Source organism: Pteropus vampyrus, unplaced genomic scaffold (assembly GCF_000151845.1).
Source record: "Pteropus vampyrus isolate Shadow unplaced genomic scaffold, Pvam_2.0 Scaffold15, whole genome shotgun sequence".
In the NCBI taxonomy this organism is placed as follows: Eukaryota; Metazoa; Chordata; class Mammalia; order Chiroptera; family Pteropodidae; genus Pteropus; species Pteropus vampyrus.
The window spans coordinates 10,654,003-10,670,819 of NW_011888796.1; the positions used below are offsets into that span (position 1 = coordinate 10,654,003).

At 36.6% G+C, this 16,817-nt stretch overlaps 1 protein-coding gene across 1 annotated transcript in view; it reads left to right on the forward strand.

Annotated features, from left to right (window-relative positions):
* Positions 1 to 16,817, forward strand: part of ATG14 (autophagy related 14) — a 35,001-nt gene that overhangs the window by 7,003 nt on the left and 11,181 nt on the right. The window contains exons 2-7 of the mRNA XM_023526796.1: positions 3,862 to 3,924; positions 5,176 to 5,218; positions 7,887 to 7,968; positions 11,945 to 12,182; positions 14,277 to 14,506; positions 15,885 to 16,040. Coding sequence (XP_023382564.1) covers positions 3,862 to 3,924; positions 5,176 to 5,218; positions 7,887 to 7,968; positions 11,945 to 12,182; positions 14,277 to 14,506; positions 15,885 to 16,040 — 812 coding nt within the window. The remainder of the gene's footprint in view (positions 1 to 3,861; positions 3,925 to 5,175; positions 5,219 to 7,886; positions 7,969 to 11,944; positions 12,183 to 14,276; positions 14,507 to 15,884; positions 16,041 to 16,817) is intronic.

The following is a 16,817-nucleotide window of genomic DNA, read 5'->3' on the forward strand; positions in this document are numbered from 1 at the left end:
ATCCTCAAAGGGGAGCATGAGAAATTTGAATTGATTGAATGGTCTCTCTTTTTTTCTGGTTATAAAAGTATAGATGGATTACTGTAGAATATTGTACAGGAATACATAAGGAAACATATTTTACCCGTATTTTTGCAGTTCTGTTAATATTTTGTTCTGTTTCCTCCCAGCCTTGTCTCTGTTCATGTATATGTGCTTGTTGATATCTTTTTCATTTGGAATCGTACCATATGTGTATGTAGTTTATTCTGCTTTTTGAAAAACCCAAATCTCATAAACACGTACTCATATCTTTGTCTATAAAAACATTTTAACATCCTTCGTGGCAATATACTGTCATTTAATCAATCATTCTCCTATTAGGCATTTAGGTTGTTTCCAGCTTTTGCTATTATGAGTGATTTTGTGATTGGCACCTTCAAACAAATCTATCTTCTCATTTCTAGTCTATTTCCTTAGGATAGATTCCTTGAACTGCAATAACTGGTTCAAAGGGTTTGAATATTTTTTAAGACCCTCAGTTACTTATTTGAAAGATTATGTATTTTTTCTTTTTCATAATACATTTCAGACTTCTATATTGCCATAACTCTAGGCACAAACATATACCCCTAGGATGAGGGAACGGACTGGGCAGGTGGGTGGAGGGATTAGTTTTTTATGAAAGGTACTGTGCTTGGGAGATAGTAAGTGCTCAGTAAGTTGTAGGTATTATGTTAATTATCACCTAGTGCAGAATTAATGTAGACCCCTAATAGAGCACATGCCCTGGTGCTGTTTTTCTGGTATTATGAGACATATTTATGTGAATGGCCTGACCTGTGGATAGGTCTGTGTCGTCACCCATGACTGGCAGTGGCCAAGGAACAGTGCAGAGTGGTGAAGTTCACTGACAACTCATTAGCAACACATACCTATCTCTGTTTTCCCACTTCGTGTGTTGAAATGCTTTGGTGCAGGACAAATTCTTTTTTTACCTGTGAAAGAGCAGAATTTCCTCTGCCTGTAATGCCTTCCTTCCCTTAACAGCACCAACTCTAACTCATCCCCGAGTCTCAGCCCAGACAGGCATGACTTCAGGAAGGTTCCCTCTGAATCCTGGTCTCTTGTACCACCCCTCTGTGTGACCAACCATCCCTCTCCTAGTTCCCATCAGCCTCTATTACTATTAGGGAGACTGTTTCAAAGTCATTTAAGGGAGTATTTTTTTTCATGGGAACAAAATTAGTTGCAAAAGTGTGGATGACTTTAGGAAACAACAGTCAATTTAAGGGAATGCTTTTTTAGGGGAAAAAACAAATCTTGTAAAAATTGAGGAATTTGGTAAATAATATAGAAGGCATTTTTAAATTGGGAGAGCAAATATAAGCAATTGTGTTATGAAAGCCGTGGTATGTGGTACAGGTTCACTGGCATATTCCTGTCAGAAAACAAGACAAAAACTAGAGTCATTAAAACATTGATAACTGTAGCTGCGTACAAGTCAGGAAATTCTTAATGGAACAGAAACATAGTAATAATTTCAAGATGTATGAAAGAAAAATGGCTAATTTCCCTAATAAGTGACCCTTAAAAACTAGAAAAATGGACAAAGATGAAGGCAGGGGAATAACAAAAGAAAATTAAGCACCCAATAAGTTAGAAAAAGGCGTTCAACATTTCTAATAGTAAAATAAAGAAAGGCAAATAAATGAATTATGAACTGTCTTTGGGAGAATGGCTTGGGAGGCAGGTTAGCAGGGACTAAAAAGAAGTGTGCACTGTTTGTGGAGATTATGAGAAAACTGGTTCTGTTATAGTTTTGGGGGTTGGAAATTATATGAAATGATTCAGAGGAAGTTTAAAGATAACTGCCAGAATTTTGCATGTAAATATTTGACCCAGCAACTTATTTAATTTATAGAAGTTTCTCATCTTAAAAGCTTATAAAGATTTGTACACTAGGATATTCATTTATAACATTACTGATAATAATGAAAATTTGGAAGCAGTGGCAGTGTTCTGTAGGAATTTATATGAATAAATTTTATGATGTGTGTTCAATGAAATTCTGTGTACCTGTTAAAGAATGAGATAGATTTATATGTTCTGACATGGGAAAAGTTACAAGATACTTTATATGGTAAACCCAACTTGAAAGACAGTACATAAAAAAGGATTCCTTTTCCCTTCCTCTGTTTTTTAAAAGATGAAATATGTATCATTAAGTGTGGTTTAAATATGGTGACTGTCTATTAATCTTTCTACTTGTTAGAAACTGTATTGAGAAAGCACAGACTTGTGGGATGAATTTTTGCTTGCTTCCATGAGTGGCGGGATGGAGAATGCAGAGAATGGATGAGTGTGCTGATGAGCAGTTGAAATGCTGACCTGGCCACATTCCTTGATATCATCTGCTAGCTTAGCTTTAACGTCACATATTTTTAATTTCCTTCATGAAGGATAACATGACCCATGAAGTGTTTGATACAGAAGAATATATCTTGCATTTATTATTCCTGCTGTCATCTGTGTATTGATGCTTTATATTTTGTTTGTTTGCTTTGTTTTTTTTTTTAACAAAGCCCAAGAGAATCAACCAGCTCTATATAAAGCTGGGTAGAGTTGTTTGTCATCCCAATTTGTTTTAGTGCAAAGTGCAGTGGCATTTTTACAACAGATCTGAAAGGAGAATTTTTATAGCCTCTAAAAATCTAAAAGCAAGATTTTATCCCCCATGTCTGTCCTTTGTATGGTTTGATGAGCCTTGTCATTTTGTTGTTTCCTTCAGGTTATGGGAACATGAATCACCACATTGCTTTAGTGAGAAATAACACGTCAGCTTTTCATTTTTGATACAAGGAAGTGGAAACATATAGCAAATAACTCATATGTCCAAGAGTACACAGAGCAGAAGAATGTATCATTAGATTTCTTAATATTGTTGAAGATCCTTTGTTATAAGTTGCAGGCACATAGAAAAAGCCTGATAAGTTAATTGATATGTTCTGCAGCCTTATCAGAATCAAATTAGAAGACAATAACAGTAAGTTACCTAGAAGAGCTCATGTTTCTGGAAATTAAACAATACACTTCTAAACTTATGAATCAAAGAAGAAATCTTATGGAAAATTAGAAATTTCAAACTAAATGATAATGAAAATACACCATTTCAAAAACTTTAGGTTTAGCTAAAGCAATATTTAGGGGAAAATTTATAACTTTATATGGTTAAATATTGAAAAGAGGCATAAAATAGATGATTTGAGTTTCCACCTTAAACAGAAAAAAAGGGGGGAGGGGGGGAGAGGGCAAACTAAACGCCAGCTAACAGGAAGAAAATAATTATAAGGGTAGAAGACTGACAAAGAGAAAACGAACTACAATATGATATCCCTTCCTTTTGGTAACTTTTACTAAGTAACTCGTTAATCTGTAATGACTAGCAATAAAATCAGTAAGAAAAAAATGTACTTTAAAAATGATAGGGAATCAGTTTATAGATGAGAGAAGGATTAAATGAAGCATAACAATTAAAATTACCGTTATAATGGAAGCCTCAGTTTCTTTGAATTCAAATTCACTTTAGTGCTGTGATGTGCCTGTTTTGGAAAATAATTTAACCTGGGAGAGGGGAAAACCTATAAATATATTTTATAAACCCATGAAAGAATTTTAAAGCTGAGAATTTGAACTTAGTTTTAAAATAAGCAAGTGGTAAGCAGCCTTGTGCATTCCATTGAGAAGATATGTACAGTAGTTATTTTGAAGACGATGACATTTCCAGATGAGTCTGCAGAAAAGATTGGCTCTCTGAATTTGCATAATCTCATTGAACTGAAAAAAATGAACATAAATAAAACACTGATTTTTTTCTTACAGGTTTATAGACAAGAAGGAACGGTTAAGTCAACTTAAGAGCAAGCAAGAAGAATTTCAAAAACAGTGAGTTTTCTTTCGGCTTTTATTTGTGGTGGTTATTTAGTCACCATGTGGTTTAATTTAGTGTTGTGGTATGCGGATACATGGATTGCTAATTTACTAAATTTAGGATATAATCTCCAAGAGTGGAAGAGCAGTGCATCTTGGAGAAACAAAATAGAGTTATCAAGTTTCTAGAAAACAGTGGGATTCGACCCAGTGTCTGATACACAGTAGGTACTCAGTGACTGGGTGGGTGAATCGAACCCCTGGCCCTGATAATTGATATATAGTAAATGGGTCCAGCACAGTAGGCATATTAGACAAGTGAGTGATAGTGGCCTCTGTAGGCCGTTACTGTTTCCATTTACCTTCTTCTCTGTCAGTGTTTTGCAAAGTGTGATCTGCATCTCATCTCTATCAGAATATCAGAATGCATTCACTGAAGTAATGGTTAAAAACGTGGATTCTTGAAATCCGTCCTCAGGTATTCTGATTCAGTAGGGCTGAGGGAGGCCTGGGAGTATGAGTTATTAACAAGCACCCCTGATGCATCTTACTCTCTGGATTTGAGAATTGTCCAATAGAACACTCTATCCCAAACTGACCTAGTCACTGTTCTCTAGACACACCCCAGGTCAGATAACACATTGATAAGCAGATTAAATCTTCTGAGATGCCCTGCATTAGAGAAACCTGCTTGGATTTATTTAACTCGGTTGTTTCTCTAATTTATGTGATCACAGAAACTTGTTTTTTAATTATTATTTTTTATTTTTATGGTGACACTGGTAAACAAAATCCATAAAGTTGCAGCTGTACATTTTAACAGTAAAGCATATATGTATTTACGTTATGTGTTCACCTCACAGAAACTTCTATAACACTTCATTCCATGGAACAAATTTTTATAGATATTGGCTTGTGCCATTTCTTTGGGAGATGATCATAGGATTTTCAATCATAAATTCTCTTAATTATCATTATTAATTATGACTGATGGAAAATTTCAGTTATGACAGAGGACAGAGGCTCTGGTTATTTAAGTTTATTGTTAATGTTTATAGAAAAGCTCTGGGTGTTAGAAATGCAAAAGGAAAAGTGAGAAAAAATTGCAGAGAACAGGGAATTTGGAAAACACTTTTAAATGCTTAAGTCCCACTTTGGTGTTTCTAGCCATTTGTAAGATCTTATTTTAAAAAGTTCTTGATTTTACATTTTAGAGCTTCACAAAATTTTATTAAGAGCTTATTCTCATATCTCTTCTCCATACAGAGTGTTAAAAGCTATGGAAGGAAAACGGATAACAGATCAGTTGGTAAGCTGTAAGAACTATTTAAATAATATTCTTTATACTTAAGATTACATGTTTTTAAGTTGATAGAGTGTAAAAAACCGTAGTGCATTAAAATTTATTTTTGATCATTTTTGGCAATCTTCTCTTCGAATATATTTGTAATGTGGGGGTCTCAAATAGTTCGTCTAGATACCGAAAACAGGGTATTGGCAATTAATTGTGTAGACAATGTATGAAGTCTGGTACTGACATAGAAATATAAGAACAATTGACTATCCTTTTTAAGGAAACTTACTATAAAAACATATTCTAAATGGACTGATGATTAAATGCGAAAAGTAAACTCATAAAAATATGAAAAGAAAATATGGGAGAGTGTTTATGTAACCTGGGAGTGAGAGGACCTTTATAAGCAAAACGAACATAAATAAATACATATGAAAAATAAATACATATGAAAATAAGGAGTTTGATAACATTTTTATTCTCTTGGTGGGAATATACATTGACATATTTGGGGAACAATTTGGTGGTGGTTTGTTGTTTTCTTTTTGATGCACATATGGTATGTCTGGCAGTTTTTCTTAAGGAAATGCACATGAATGCAGAGATTTATGTATAAAGAAGCGGATTGTTTGCAGCACTAGTAGTGAAGTTATTATATAATCTAAATGCTAATTGATCAGGATGAGTTAAATAATTATGATACTGTGTAGCTGTTAAAAAGAATGTCAGTCTACATGTATTGATAAAGAGTGCAGTCCAAGGTATATTTTTTAATGAAAAATCAAAAAGTAGGCTAGAGTGAAGTATAGTTCCATTCGTGTGAATATCTGTTTTAATTATACATATACTCTAAAGAATCTGAAAAGATGGATGCCAGACCTTAATTGAGAATACTCTTGAGGAATTGGGAGGAGTCATGCTAACAATCGCTTTCTTTTTTCTCTTCTGCGATGTGTAATTTTTTTGACAATAATAAGCATCACTTATAATTTTTAAATAATAAAGAATATTTGTGACAAGCGAATTCTGTTCATGCTCTGAATATTGTGGAAACAAAATATGTTGTATGGGAAAAGATCATAAAAGGTTATTACAAAGAATCTTAAACCCATTTTTCTATCAAAAACTTCAGTGTTGATTCTTAAAGACTAATACCTCTTAAAAGTGAAGATATATCATTGCCAGTTTATTCCTGAATCCACCATTCCCCATGAATCTATTTTCAAATGTCTCCTCACTCCATTGGAGAGGCTAGCATTTTGCTCTCCAGAACATCCCTGTAATCTACTGTGTGTCTTGTACTATCAGACTACTTAGATGTTAAACACTGAAAACATTTGAGTGTTGTTTAATTAACCTCACTTACAGATAAACTAGATAATCATACTTTTTAACTATTAGGTCACATTTGTACTGATCCTTTTATTCACCTTGGGGGAGGCTGTACCCAAATCCTGGTAATGTAAATTTCATGTTTCATAAAATTGTCTGAGGCTTTTCAAGAAATCTTACATGAGTTATATACTTTTTTACAAACTTCTGTTTTATTCCAGTTTTAACCCATTTCCCGATTGCCCTGAGAATACTCGCCAGTGTCACTTGCTGCTACAGCATTTATCCCAAAATAACTCGAAGATTACAGTCCTAACTTTACCCCCAATGTTTGCCACAAAATATCTTGCTGTTGTTATTATTTTCACATCACTCTAGTATATGGATAGTCTTTGGAAACAAATGACATCATTCTCTTTATAGTATTCTGTGTTTAGTAGTGGTATTTCCACTTACAAAACATAGTAATTCTCAATCACTGAGAATGTCAAATCTTAGAAAACATAGCATTCCTATGTGTGATATTAACATCGTTCTCGAACAGTTACTAGCCGAAGGTTCATTCGATGAATTTGACTTAAGTATACATTTCTTAAGTCAAATACATTAGGATTAGAGACAAGTTCTCTTTAGAAATAACTCCAAGAACAGTTTTTATATTTTATTTTCACAGATTTGCTTCAGCCTCAAAGTATATTTATGTAAAATTAAATTAACGCTGGCAACGAGCTGCACTTTTTTTCCTAAACAGAAAATGGGTTAATTATTTCAGAAGTAATATTCGTTTATTATATTGGTGAGATAATACAGTGATGTTAATGGTCTCTTCCGTAACTAGCACTAAGAGTTTAGAGCAATGCATCAATAGGATTTTCTGTGATGATGCAAATGTTCTGTATCTACACAGACCAGTATGGTAGGCATTCGTCATAAATGGTGTTGAGCATTTGACGTGTGGGTAGTGTGAGTAAGGAACTGAATTTTTTTATTTTACGTAATTTTAGTTGACTTTTAAATAGCCACCTATTACCACTAGCAATATTTTAGACAGAGCATATTAAGAGAATATCCTTCAACATTTTTCTCTGTGCTCCTCCTTAACACTATACAAAAGAACTATATGAATTTCTCTTTCACTCTTAATTTCCTAGCAGGTTCTGTTTCGAACAAGAATAACATTGTCTCTTTTTTTTTGTAATCCACCATAGTTACAAAAGCTATAAGTATAACTATGTTGGTCTTTTCTTCATTATGCTTTCTAAGATATACCTGAAACTAGGTAGCGATACCAGGTAGATAATCATATTAATTTAAGAGACCAGTTTCTGATATTTATTACATACTTTTTAAGAGATGGAAAATAATGTCCTGCAAGATGAGGATTGAACAACTGAAACAAACTATATGTAAAGGAAACGAAGAAATGAAGAAAAGTAAGTAATTTGACCCCCTCCCTCAAGCCTAATAAAGAGCTCATGTGGAATTTCATGGGATTAATTAGAGAGAGAGAGAGAGAGAGAGAAAGCGAGAGAGAGAGAGAGAAAGCGAGAGAGAAAGCGAGAGAGAAAGTGTGGGGGCGGAGCGGGGGGATAGCAACCTGGATACGTTTATTGCTTACCATACTGTTTGCCTCTCATGAAACATTTGTGTAAGGAATTTTTATTTAAAGATTTTAAAATAATGTACTATCTTTCTCACTTTAAAAAGTTAAGGAATGTATGTTTCCCATTTGCCTTAGCTCATAGGAAGCTCAGAATCTAACTTGGTACTCATTTATAATAATTATTGTATAATAATTATTCATACCAGAAGCATATACTGGCTTCTTCTTCCATAGTGTGTCTTATACATATTTTAATCTGTATTAATCTTATATTTTTACAGTTCATACTTTATCATGGGTGATTGTCAGAATTTAAGAGAGTCCTCTTAGAAATCCTGCATCCTTAGAAATATTCCATGTATTTCTGAAGTTCGGTATTTAAAGTTTAGAATGAGTCACCATCACACCTTGGGAATCCCTTTCTTCTCTACTCATTGCTTTCAGAAGCAAATATTTTATAGTGCTTTGTAATGGTATTAAAGCTTCCTTTGAAAATGTTTGTCCTCATAAAGTGCTCATGTGGAGTTTCACAGGATTAATAAGCCAGAGAAACAGGGCAACATGATAAAAAACTACAGACAATCAATTATCCACCAAGTTTCACATGTGTTTTACAAAGCCTTTGGTTCAACAGCAGTATAGGGACTTGTTACTTAACATTGGTTCACCTTTCTCCATCCTCCCACGATGTTTACACCAGGGGTTTGCCACCACGCATCTGAGAACCGCCTATAATCGCTGAATTTACTGAGCGTGTGCATTTCTCTGATGAGCAGGTTTAAAACTCTAATCAGCTCTAATAGGTTCCTAACCCTAAATACAAAAGCAACAATCACAGAAAATAAAAGATATGGTTCTAAAGCAGTGGACCTATAATAGTGGTTTCCATTCTTAGCAGAGTGACCTGGTGACCTTTTTAAAATTTAGAGACTCTTGGGACCCACCCTGGATTTAGGAAATTAAAATCTCATGCATGGGGACAGGATCAGTGATTCTTAAACTGTCTTTAGTAAAAGACCAGTTTTTTTCTCTTTGATTTCCAATCTGTTATAAATCAATACCAATACTTTTGTGAAATACAGTAAAATTAATTATTAGAAAAAATAATTACACACTTGAATATTATAGCAATGTCCAATTGCCATGTCAAAGAAAAGAGTTTCTAAACTTACTCTTTATTTCTGTACTTCTCTTGTCTGACTGGTAAAAGTTTGCAAACCGGCCCAGGCCCATAGGCCACACTTTGAGTAGCACTACTCTAGGTGGTTCTGGTGACCTGCCAGGGTTGGGAATCACTACTCTTGAAAACATAAATGCAGTCTAGTTACCACCCACATAACCTTTTGCAAACAATGAGAAGGGGGTTAATGGATTCCAGAAGCTATGCATGCACTCAAGTCTATGGACTAAGCTTGCTACACAATGAATACTCTTTAAAACTTGGTTATTGAAATATCAAATATATTCAACTATATGTAGAAAAGGACATAAATTATAAACTGTAGAACCTGATTAATATTTCTCCATGACATTAAGATGTCATGATAATTCAGCTCTGATAGGGAAGTTGGATTGTATGAAATTTTAGGATTGAGTTGATCTGCGCCGCAAAGTTATATATCCAAATAAGCAGGAGTAGATTAAAGAAATAGCATCAAAATGTTTTGATGTTTAGGGGGAGATGGCATGGAGAGAAGGACAAACTAAACTCTTGAGTGCTGAGTCTTGCACTAGTGCCGGTTGGATGACTGATGATTTCCTGCCATCTATGAGGGGTCATGATATTAAATTGGAAACTGCCTTTTAGAAGTCTGACCACCATGGGACTCAGGGCCATGGCTAGACAGATTCATTTGAGCACTTATAAAGAGCTCAGTAGAGATCATGAAAATGAAGAACTTGGTGGAAAGCGTTTGATAGAACTGGAGACTAAACCTTTAGGACATTCATATTGAGCAGGAATGGTAAAGAGATGCATCTAAGGAGAAATACAACTGTAAGAAACTTTATGCCTGCAACAAAATACCTAGGTTTAGTAGTCCTCCGTCAAAGAGAGTGGTTTTTGGTCCACAGTTATTGAAGGCTCGTTTAATTCTAGTCAATTGATGACAAAGCTTCGGTTGTATCTGGTATAAGCAGCTAAGAGCTGTGCCATAGGTGAGGTGCACACACATTACCATGGAGTAATCCCTTCTCTACTCATTGCTTACAGAAGCAAGTATTTTATAGTGATATGTAATGGTGTAAAAGCTTCCTTTGAAAATGTCCTCCTTTTCTGAGGAACAAGAGGTTTGGGGAGCATTTATGGCGGGGGGCCTTGCTGAATGAGTAAAGTATGGATAATAGCAAATAGAGAGTATTCCTAGAAAGATGTTGATTTGAACAGCAGGATGGGGATGAGAGTTTAAAGAATGATGACTCGTTCAGCATCCATCCATGCATTTACTGAAGTAGTTCTACCTTGTAAAAAGGATTTGAAGTATCTAGCGATTGAGCAAGATTAGAATGAATGGTGAGAACGGAACTGCGGGATGTCTACCAGGTTGGTGGTGGTCTGGAGGCTGAGAAGTTTAGCTAGTATTTGATCAGCAGTGGAGAAGCACTGACCATTGGCTGTAGTTTCTGAAGACTGAGCCAGTGAAAGAGGGTATGAAGTGTGGAGTGGAGTCAAGCTGGCGACAGGCAGAGTTTTGATGAGAGTTAATAGGATTGTGATAGGAGAGATTTTTTAAAGCCCTAGATATATGGAACTGTAGGATGGCTCATGGAACTGACCATCGAGGGATTGAGTTAGGCAGTGGAAAGGTCAAAAATAATCATGAAAGTGTAGGGGTAGGGCGAAATGGGTAAAGGGGATTAGCTGAAGGAAACTGGACTTTGGGTGGTAAACACACAATAGAATATACAGATGTCAAATGATAATGTACACCTGAAAATTATATAATTGTACTAACCAATGTTACCCCAATAAACAATTTAAAAAATAATAATCATGAAGCAGAGAACTTAGCTTGCAATGGAAAAGGAAGCTTGATTTTGAACTTGAGCTTCCTAGCTTGTTCCTAGATGTCTATCTTGAGATTTTACAACTTGTTTTTACTACTCCAGAGCAGTTTCATTATAACCCAACATCCCTAGCAGGTCTTGGGATCCAGAACCTGAAGGGGCTCCATAAAAATGACATAAATCAGACAGGATGGGTGTCTGTCTCCCTTCTTGGTCATGTGGCCAGGCTTTTGTTATTCTTTTTATGCTTAAAATGCCTTGGGTATAGTAGGTGCTCACCAGATAGGCACTCCCACTCTGCTGGGTGCTGCTGTACTCCACCGTAATTTTTCAGAGCTCTTGATCTATTTCTTTGCTGCATGACCACTTGCTACTCTGGGTTCTCTGAATGTAACCCAAGGCACACGCAAGCGGTTTTTAAGGAAAAATCAACAAATAAGTTTTTCAAACTTGAATTAAATCTTTTCTGCCCAGTATGGCTATTCTTTAGCACTTACAGTAAGGAAGGCAGGTACTTTTGTGCTAAACTTAAACTCGATAGTCATCGAGTAACTGATTCATGGTAAGGAAAATTATAAATAGAGATCCAGAGTTCTTGTAGTGGTGGTCTCCTTTGCTTTATGTCTGTTATCTACTTGAACTAAGCTCTCAATTTCTACTTAGAGAACATTATCCACTTAATTTTATTGAGGTTTTGCTTTCACTTTAGTTTGCAGGAAGACACTTATGCTAGTGGGGTGGGGTTTTGCAGTACCCTAGAACTGTTTGTGGAGATAATTGTTGGGTGTGGTTTATTTTAGATTCTGAAGGCCTTCTCAAAACCAAGGAAAAGAATCAGAAGCTTTATACTCGAGCACAACGGCATCAAGAGAAAAAGGAGAAGATTCAGAGGCATAATCGCAAACTTGGTGACCTAGTAGAAAAAAAAACCATTGACTTGAGAAGTCATTATGAGCGTCTGGCAAATCTTCGGAGATCCCGCATATTAGAGCTCACCTCTGTCATTTTTCCAATCGAGGAAGTAAAGACTGGTGTGAGGTACAGTAAGCAAGTCTTTTGACTCTAGGAATAGATCAGGTTCCAAAGATCAAATATTTTTCAAATACCTCGTTTATTGGGCCGCATGCTGGGGCCATTGGTTTTCCTGGTAATGAAACTGAAGTCTTATCTGCTTCAGCAAACAGTACACACTACATGAAGCTGGGGAGGCAGCCAAGGTAAAGGGCGGTAGCCCTTGGCGGAGGAGGGGCCAGGCCTATGTACTCTTGTAGAGCTTCCTGACGAGGGGCTGACTCATTCCTGATCAAGAACCATCTGATGGCTGATGTCAGTGGCAGTCCCAGTCAGGCTGTTTATTAGTTGCGTGCTGTAAGGCAGGTTTCTTGAATCTTGAAGTCTTATGTTCTTGTCTGTTAGACGAGGAAAAGAAATGCCTACTTCACAGAGAAATCATGAGTTAAAATGGAAGAAAACGCCTGGTGCTTGGGGCCTCTTACGGGGTGGTCACGACATGGTGACAGCCTTTTCCTGGTAACTGGCCACTGTTGAGCACTCGATACCATGAGTCTAGTCTTAGGCAATAGTTCACAGATACTCTCGGGAGGCAGTAGGGTGGCAAGACAGTGGTTCCCCACCTGGCTGTTCATCAGAGTCATCCAGGAGCTTTTGAAAAATATGGGTTCAGAGGACACACCTCCAACCTCCCAGCCATCTCATAATACTTTTATGTTTTTAAACGTGCTTGGATGATGCTGATGAGCAGCCAGGGGTAGAAATTGCCAATGAAGAATTTTATTCGCTTCCTCACTGACCACCAGGCTGTTCGAGTTGAGGGTTTTCCTGCCTCTTCCAGTCACCCTCACTTTCCAGCACCTTCCCCTGAACTGGATAGTTGCTAGTTGTGTGTCTGTTCTTTGCTACCTCTCCTTCAGTCTGTCCTTTCTTCTGTTGCCAGAGTTGGCTTCCTAAAAGCTTAAAAGTCTGTTATTTCTAGCTTGAAAACCTTCTCTCTGATTCTTACCAAGTAATTTGTCATTAATAATAGTAATAAAAGTAAAAGATATATTCAATATAGAGCAGACTAGAATGTTCAGAAATAAACCTGTAAGGTAGCTTTTTGGATCAATGGGAAGAAGTTGGATGACCTGAAAATTGGTGTAAAGACTACTAGCCAGGCCCAAGGGGAGGAAAAAGGTGACAAAACAGAAATATGAGGCCAAATTAAATTCTCATGGGCCAAGATATCAATGTTAAACATGTTGCAGTAAACAGAGACTAAGACACCGTTCCAGGTTTTAGGGCACTGAGGAGACACAACTGCATACGAAGTTGCAGAAGAGGAAAGAAAAATTTTCTCCTTTCTTCTTATGCTATTTAAATTTTTTCTACTAGCATATGTTATTATGTGCTGTTAATTTTTTAAGCTGATAGTTTTAAAGTTATCCCTCTAATAAGATTTCTTGTTCATTCACTTATCTCAAACTTATCTTGAGTGGGAGAAGGAAGAAGTAGCAGTATAATTTAGAATTAGCCATAACATCCTTGCCCCCAGTCTTATCTATGGCAGCCAGTGGGAGTTATCTTGCACGTGTGTTGTGGCAGAAGGAAAAGGATTAAGAACCCCTGCCAAGAGAACAGAATCTAAACTTAGTGCAGCACGAAGGCCCTTTCCAGTCTACCCATTTCTTACCTACTTTTCCAACACCATCCCTGGCACTTCCTAAAGATCTTCTATGTTAACATGTAATAGATTTATTATTTTCAAATGAATTAGTAATTTAAAATTTTCTCAGGTTTCTAATGTAGTAAATATGGCTATATCTAACCCACATTCACAAAAGCCCTCTGGGATCCTTTTAGAAAGGATTCTTGAGACCAAATCATTTGGGAATCTGATATTCGAGGCCTTCGCTCATGGTGCCACCATCCTCACAATGACATTGGCTTCTGTACCACAGCTCATTTGTTCTTCATCTCTATCTCTGATAGCGATCACTTATCTCTGTACATTCCAAATAAATTTCTGTCCTCGTGCGCATCTTTCCAATGTTCTGCATATCTGGCAATTATATTGCATACTCTGTAAAACCTAGCCTAGTCCTTTGAAATCCATATGCATCTTCTGATTTTTAGAGATCCTGCAGATGTGTCTTCAGAGAGTGACAGTGCCATGACCTCCAGCACCGTGAGCAAGCTTGCTGAAGCCCGGAGGACGACTTACCTCTCGGGGCGATGGGTCTGTGATGATCACAATGGGGACACAAGCATTAGCATTACAGGGCCTTGGATTAGCCTTCCCAACAACGGGGACTACTCTGCCTACTACAATTGGGTGGAAGAGAAGAAAACCACACAGGGGCCTGGTGAGAAGCAAAATAGTCTGACAATTTTTATAAACATATATTTTTTTTATTTTTATTTTTTTCTCTCATAGATTCTTTATTAATTTTTTTTCTTTTTAACATTTTATTTTTTCCCTCTCCCCTCTGGTAACCACTCGTCCATTGTCCATGTAACATACATATTTTTTAATTCAGGTAAAATTTACATAGCAAAATGAACAATTTAAAAATGAACAGTTCAATGGCATTTAGTACATTCACAGTGTTGTACAACTGTCACCTCTGTCTAGTTCTAAAACACTTCGTCACCCCAGGTGGAAACGCCAGGGCATGAAGCAGTCATTCCCCCTCCTTCCCTCCTCCCAGCCCTTGGCAACTACTAATCTGCTTTCTCTCTCTATAGCTGTGTCTTTTCTGGATATTTCATATAAATGGGTTCATACAATATGTGGCCTTTTGTGTCTGGCTTTTTCACTTAGCATGTTTTCAAAGTTTATCCACATCGTTGGATGTATCAGCATTTTGTTCTTTTTATGACTGAAAACATTCTATCATGTGGATATACCACATATTGTTTCTCTATCTGTTGACGGGCTGAAAACATGTAATTTAGGTATTTCACTCACCTCTTGGTGGTCAGTATTGCTTTATTTATATAAAAAGACCTCACTATTTAAAGAAGTGTATGTACCCTGAGTCCCATTTTTATAGTTTTTAACATCTTAAAGAGGCTGTTCTAGCAATCCTAAATGAAGATTGACTACTGCAATAGAAACCTTTTGAAACTCCTGTAGCTTCTCTTTGGTGATGAAGGATTGTTCATTTAGTCATTTAGCAAATATTTAGTGGGTATGTGCTTTCTGTTATGCACAGTGCTGATATTTAGTGGGTATGTGCTTTCTGTTATGCACAGTGATACAGAGGTGATGTCACCAAGACAGGTGTCTTTGCCTTTCTGTGGGGTGGATAGGAAGTGATCCAAAGTACCATACACTGAGTGTGTGCTGTGGGCAGAACCAGCAGCGTCCTGGGGCGGGGCTACAAGGAAGGGACCACTTTGCTTTTCCATAAGGTAGTCAGGGGGATCCTTTCTGAGGAGGTAACATTTAAGTTGGGCATTAATTGTCCTGATAAATAATATATTACCAGGTCCAAGCAGTTCAGACTTTAATTTCATTTATGCAGGACCTGTTTAGGCCCATTTGCTTAGGTTACATTTTACTCAGCAAAAACCATAGACAATGAAATGTTAATGTCTGGCCGTGGACTTTCCGTTAGTGAGGAGTGAAATGTAACCATCAATAATGTAATGGTAAAATTAGAAATCATAAAATTTAGTTTTGTTCATATTTCTGTTGAAATTAAAGTTGTTTTGTGTATGGTTGTTTTTATACTTCAGACATGGAGCATAATAACCCCGCTTACACAATCAGTGCTGCGTTGTGCTATGCGACTCAGCTGGTCAACATTTTGTCTCATATACTCGACGTAAATCTTCCCAAAAAGCTGTGCAACAGGCAAGTAATTGAACATGGTGATGTCTTTTTTGCCGTGGGTCTCTGATGTTCCTATTGTAGTTTTATTTGTTCTGATTAAATCAAAAGCAAGAATTTAAGTGATATTAAGACAGAAAAGGTCTGACCATAAGATATTGAGGTTAATTTCATAAGCCTCATTGAGCTAAATTTCAAAAGCCTCAGATGGTGCAAATTTGTGTTATCTTGCAATTGTACATGAAGTGTTTGGGGAGACCACAGAGAATTCTCCCACTTGAAAAAATAATCGAAGGAAAAAACATGGTATTCAGAAGGTATGCTCATGTGCAAGAACTGAGTTATTTGCAATACTTGAATTTTTTTTTTTTTTAAACACATGGTTTAAAATTTTTTTAAATGTAAAGGTTTGCAGTCTACCCAATTCTTACTAGGCCTTACCCTCCTCCAGTTATCTTTCATTTTAAGGAAATGCAAATATGTATGGTTACCATCTCCCCCACTCTTAAACACAAAAGGTATCATGCTATACTAAGGTATCTTTCACCTTGCTTTTTAAGTTCTTATTTATTTAACAAATATTTATCAAGTGCCTTCTATCTTCCAGGCACTGTTCTAGGTACTGAGGGGGTACAGTGGTGATGAAAACACAATCTCTATCCTCTTGGTACTTAATGAAGGAACAAATAATAAGCAGTATGTTAAATAGTGACAGGTGCTATGGAGAACATTAAAGTAGAGTGCGATAAAGGGCAAGTGGAGGCAGCGAAGGGCTTGCTGCGTTTGAGTGGACAGGTGTGTGATCATGTGTGAACCTGAGGGAGGAAGGGAGTGTCATG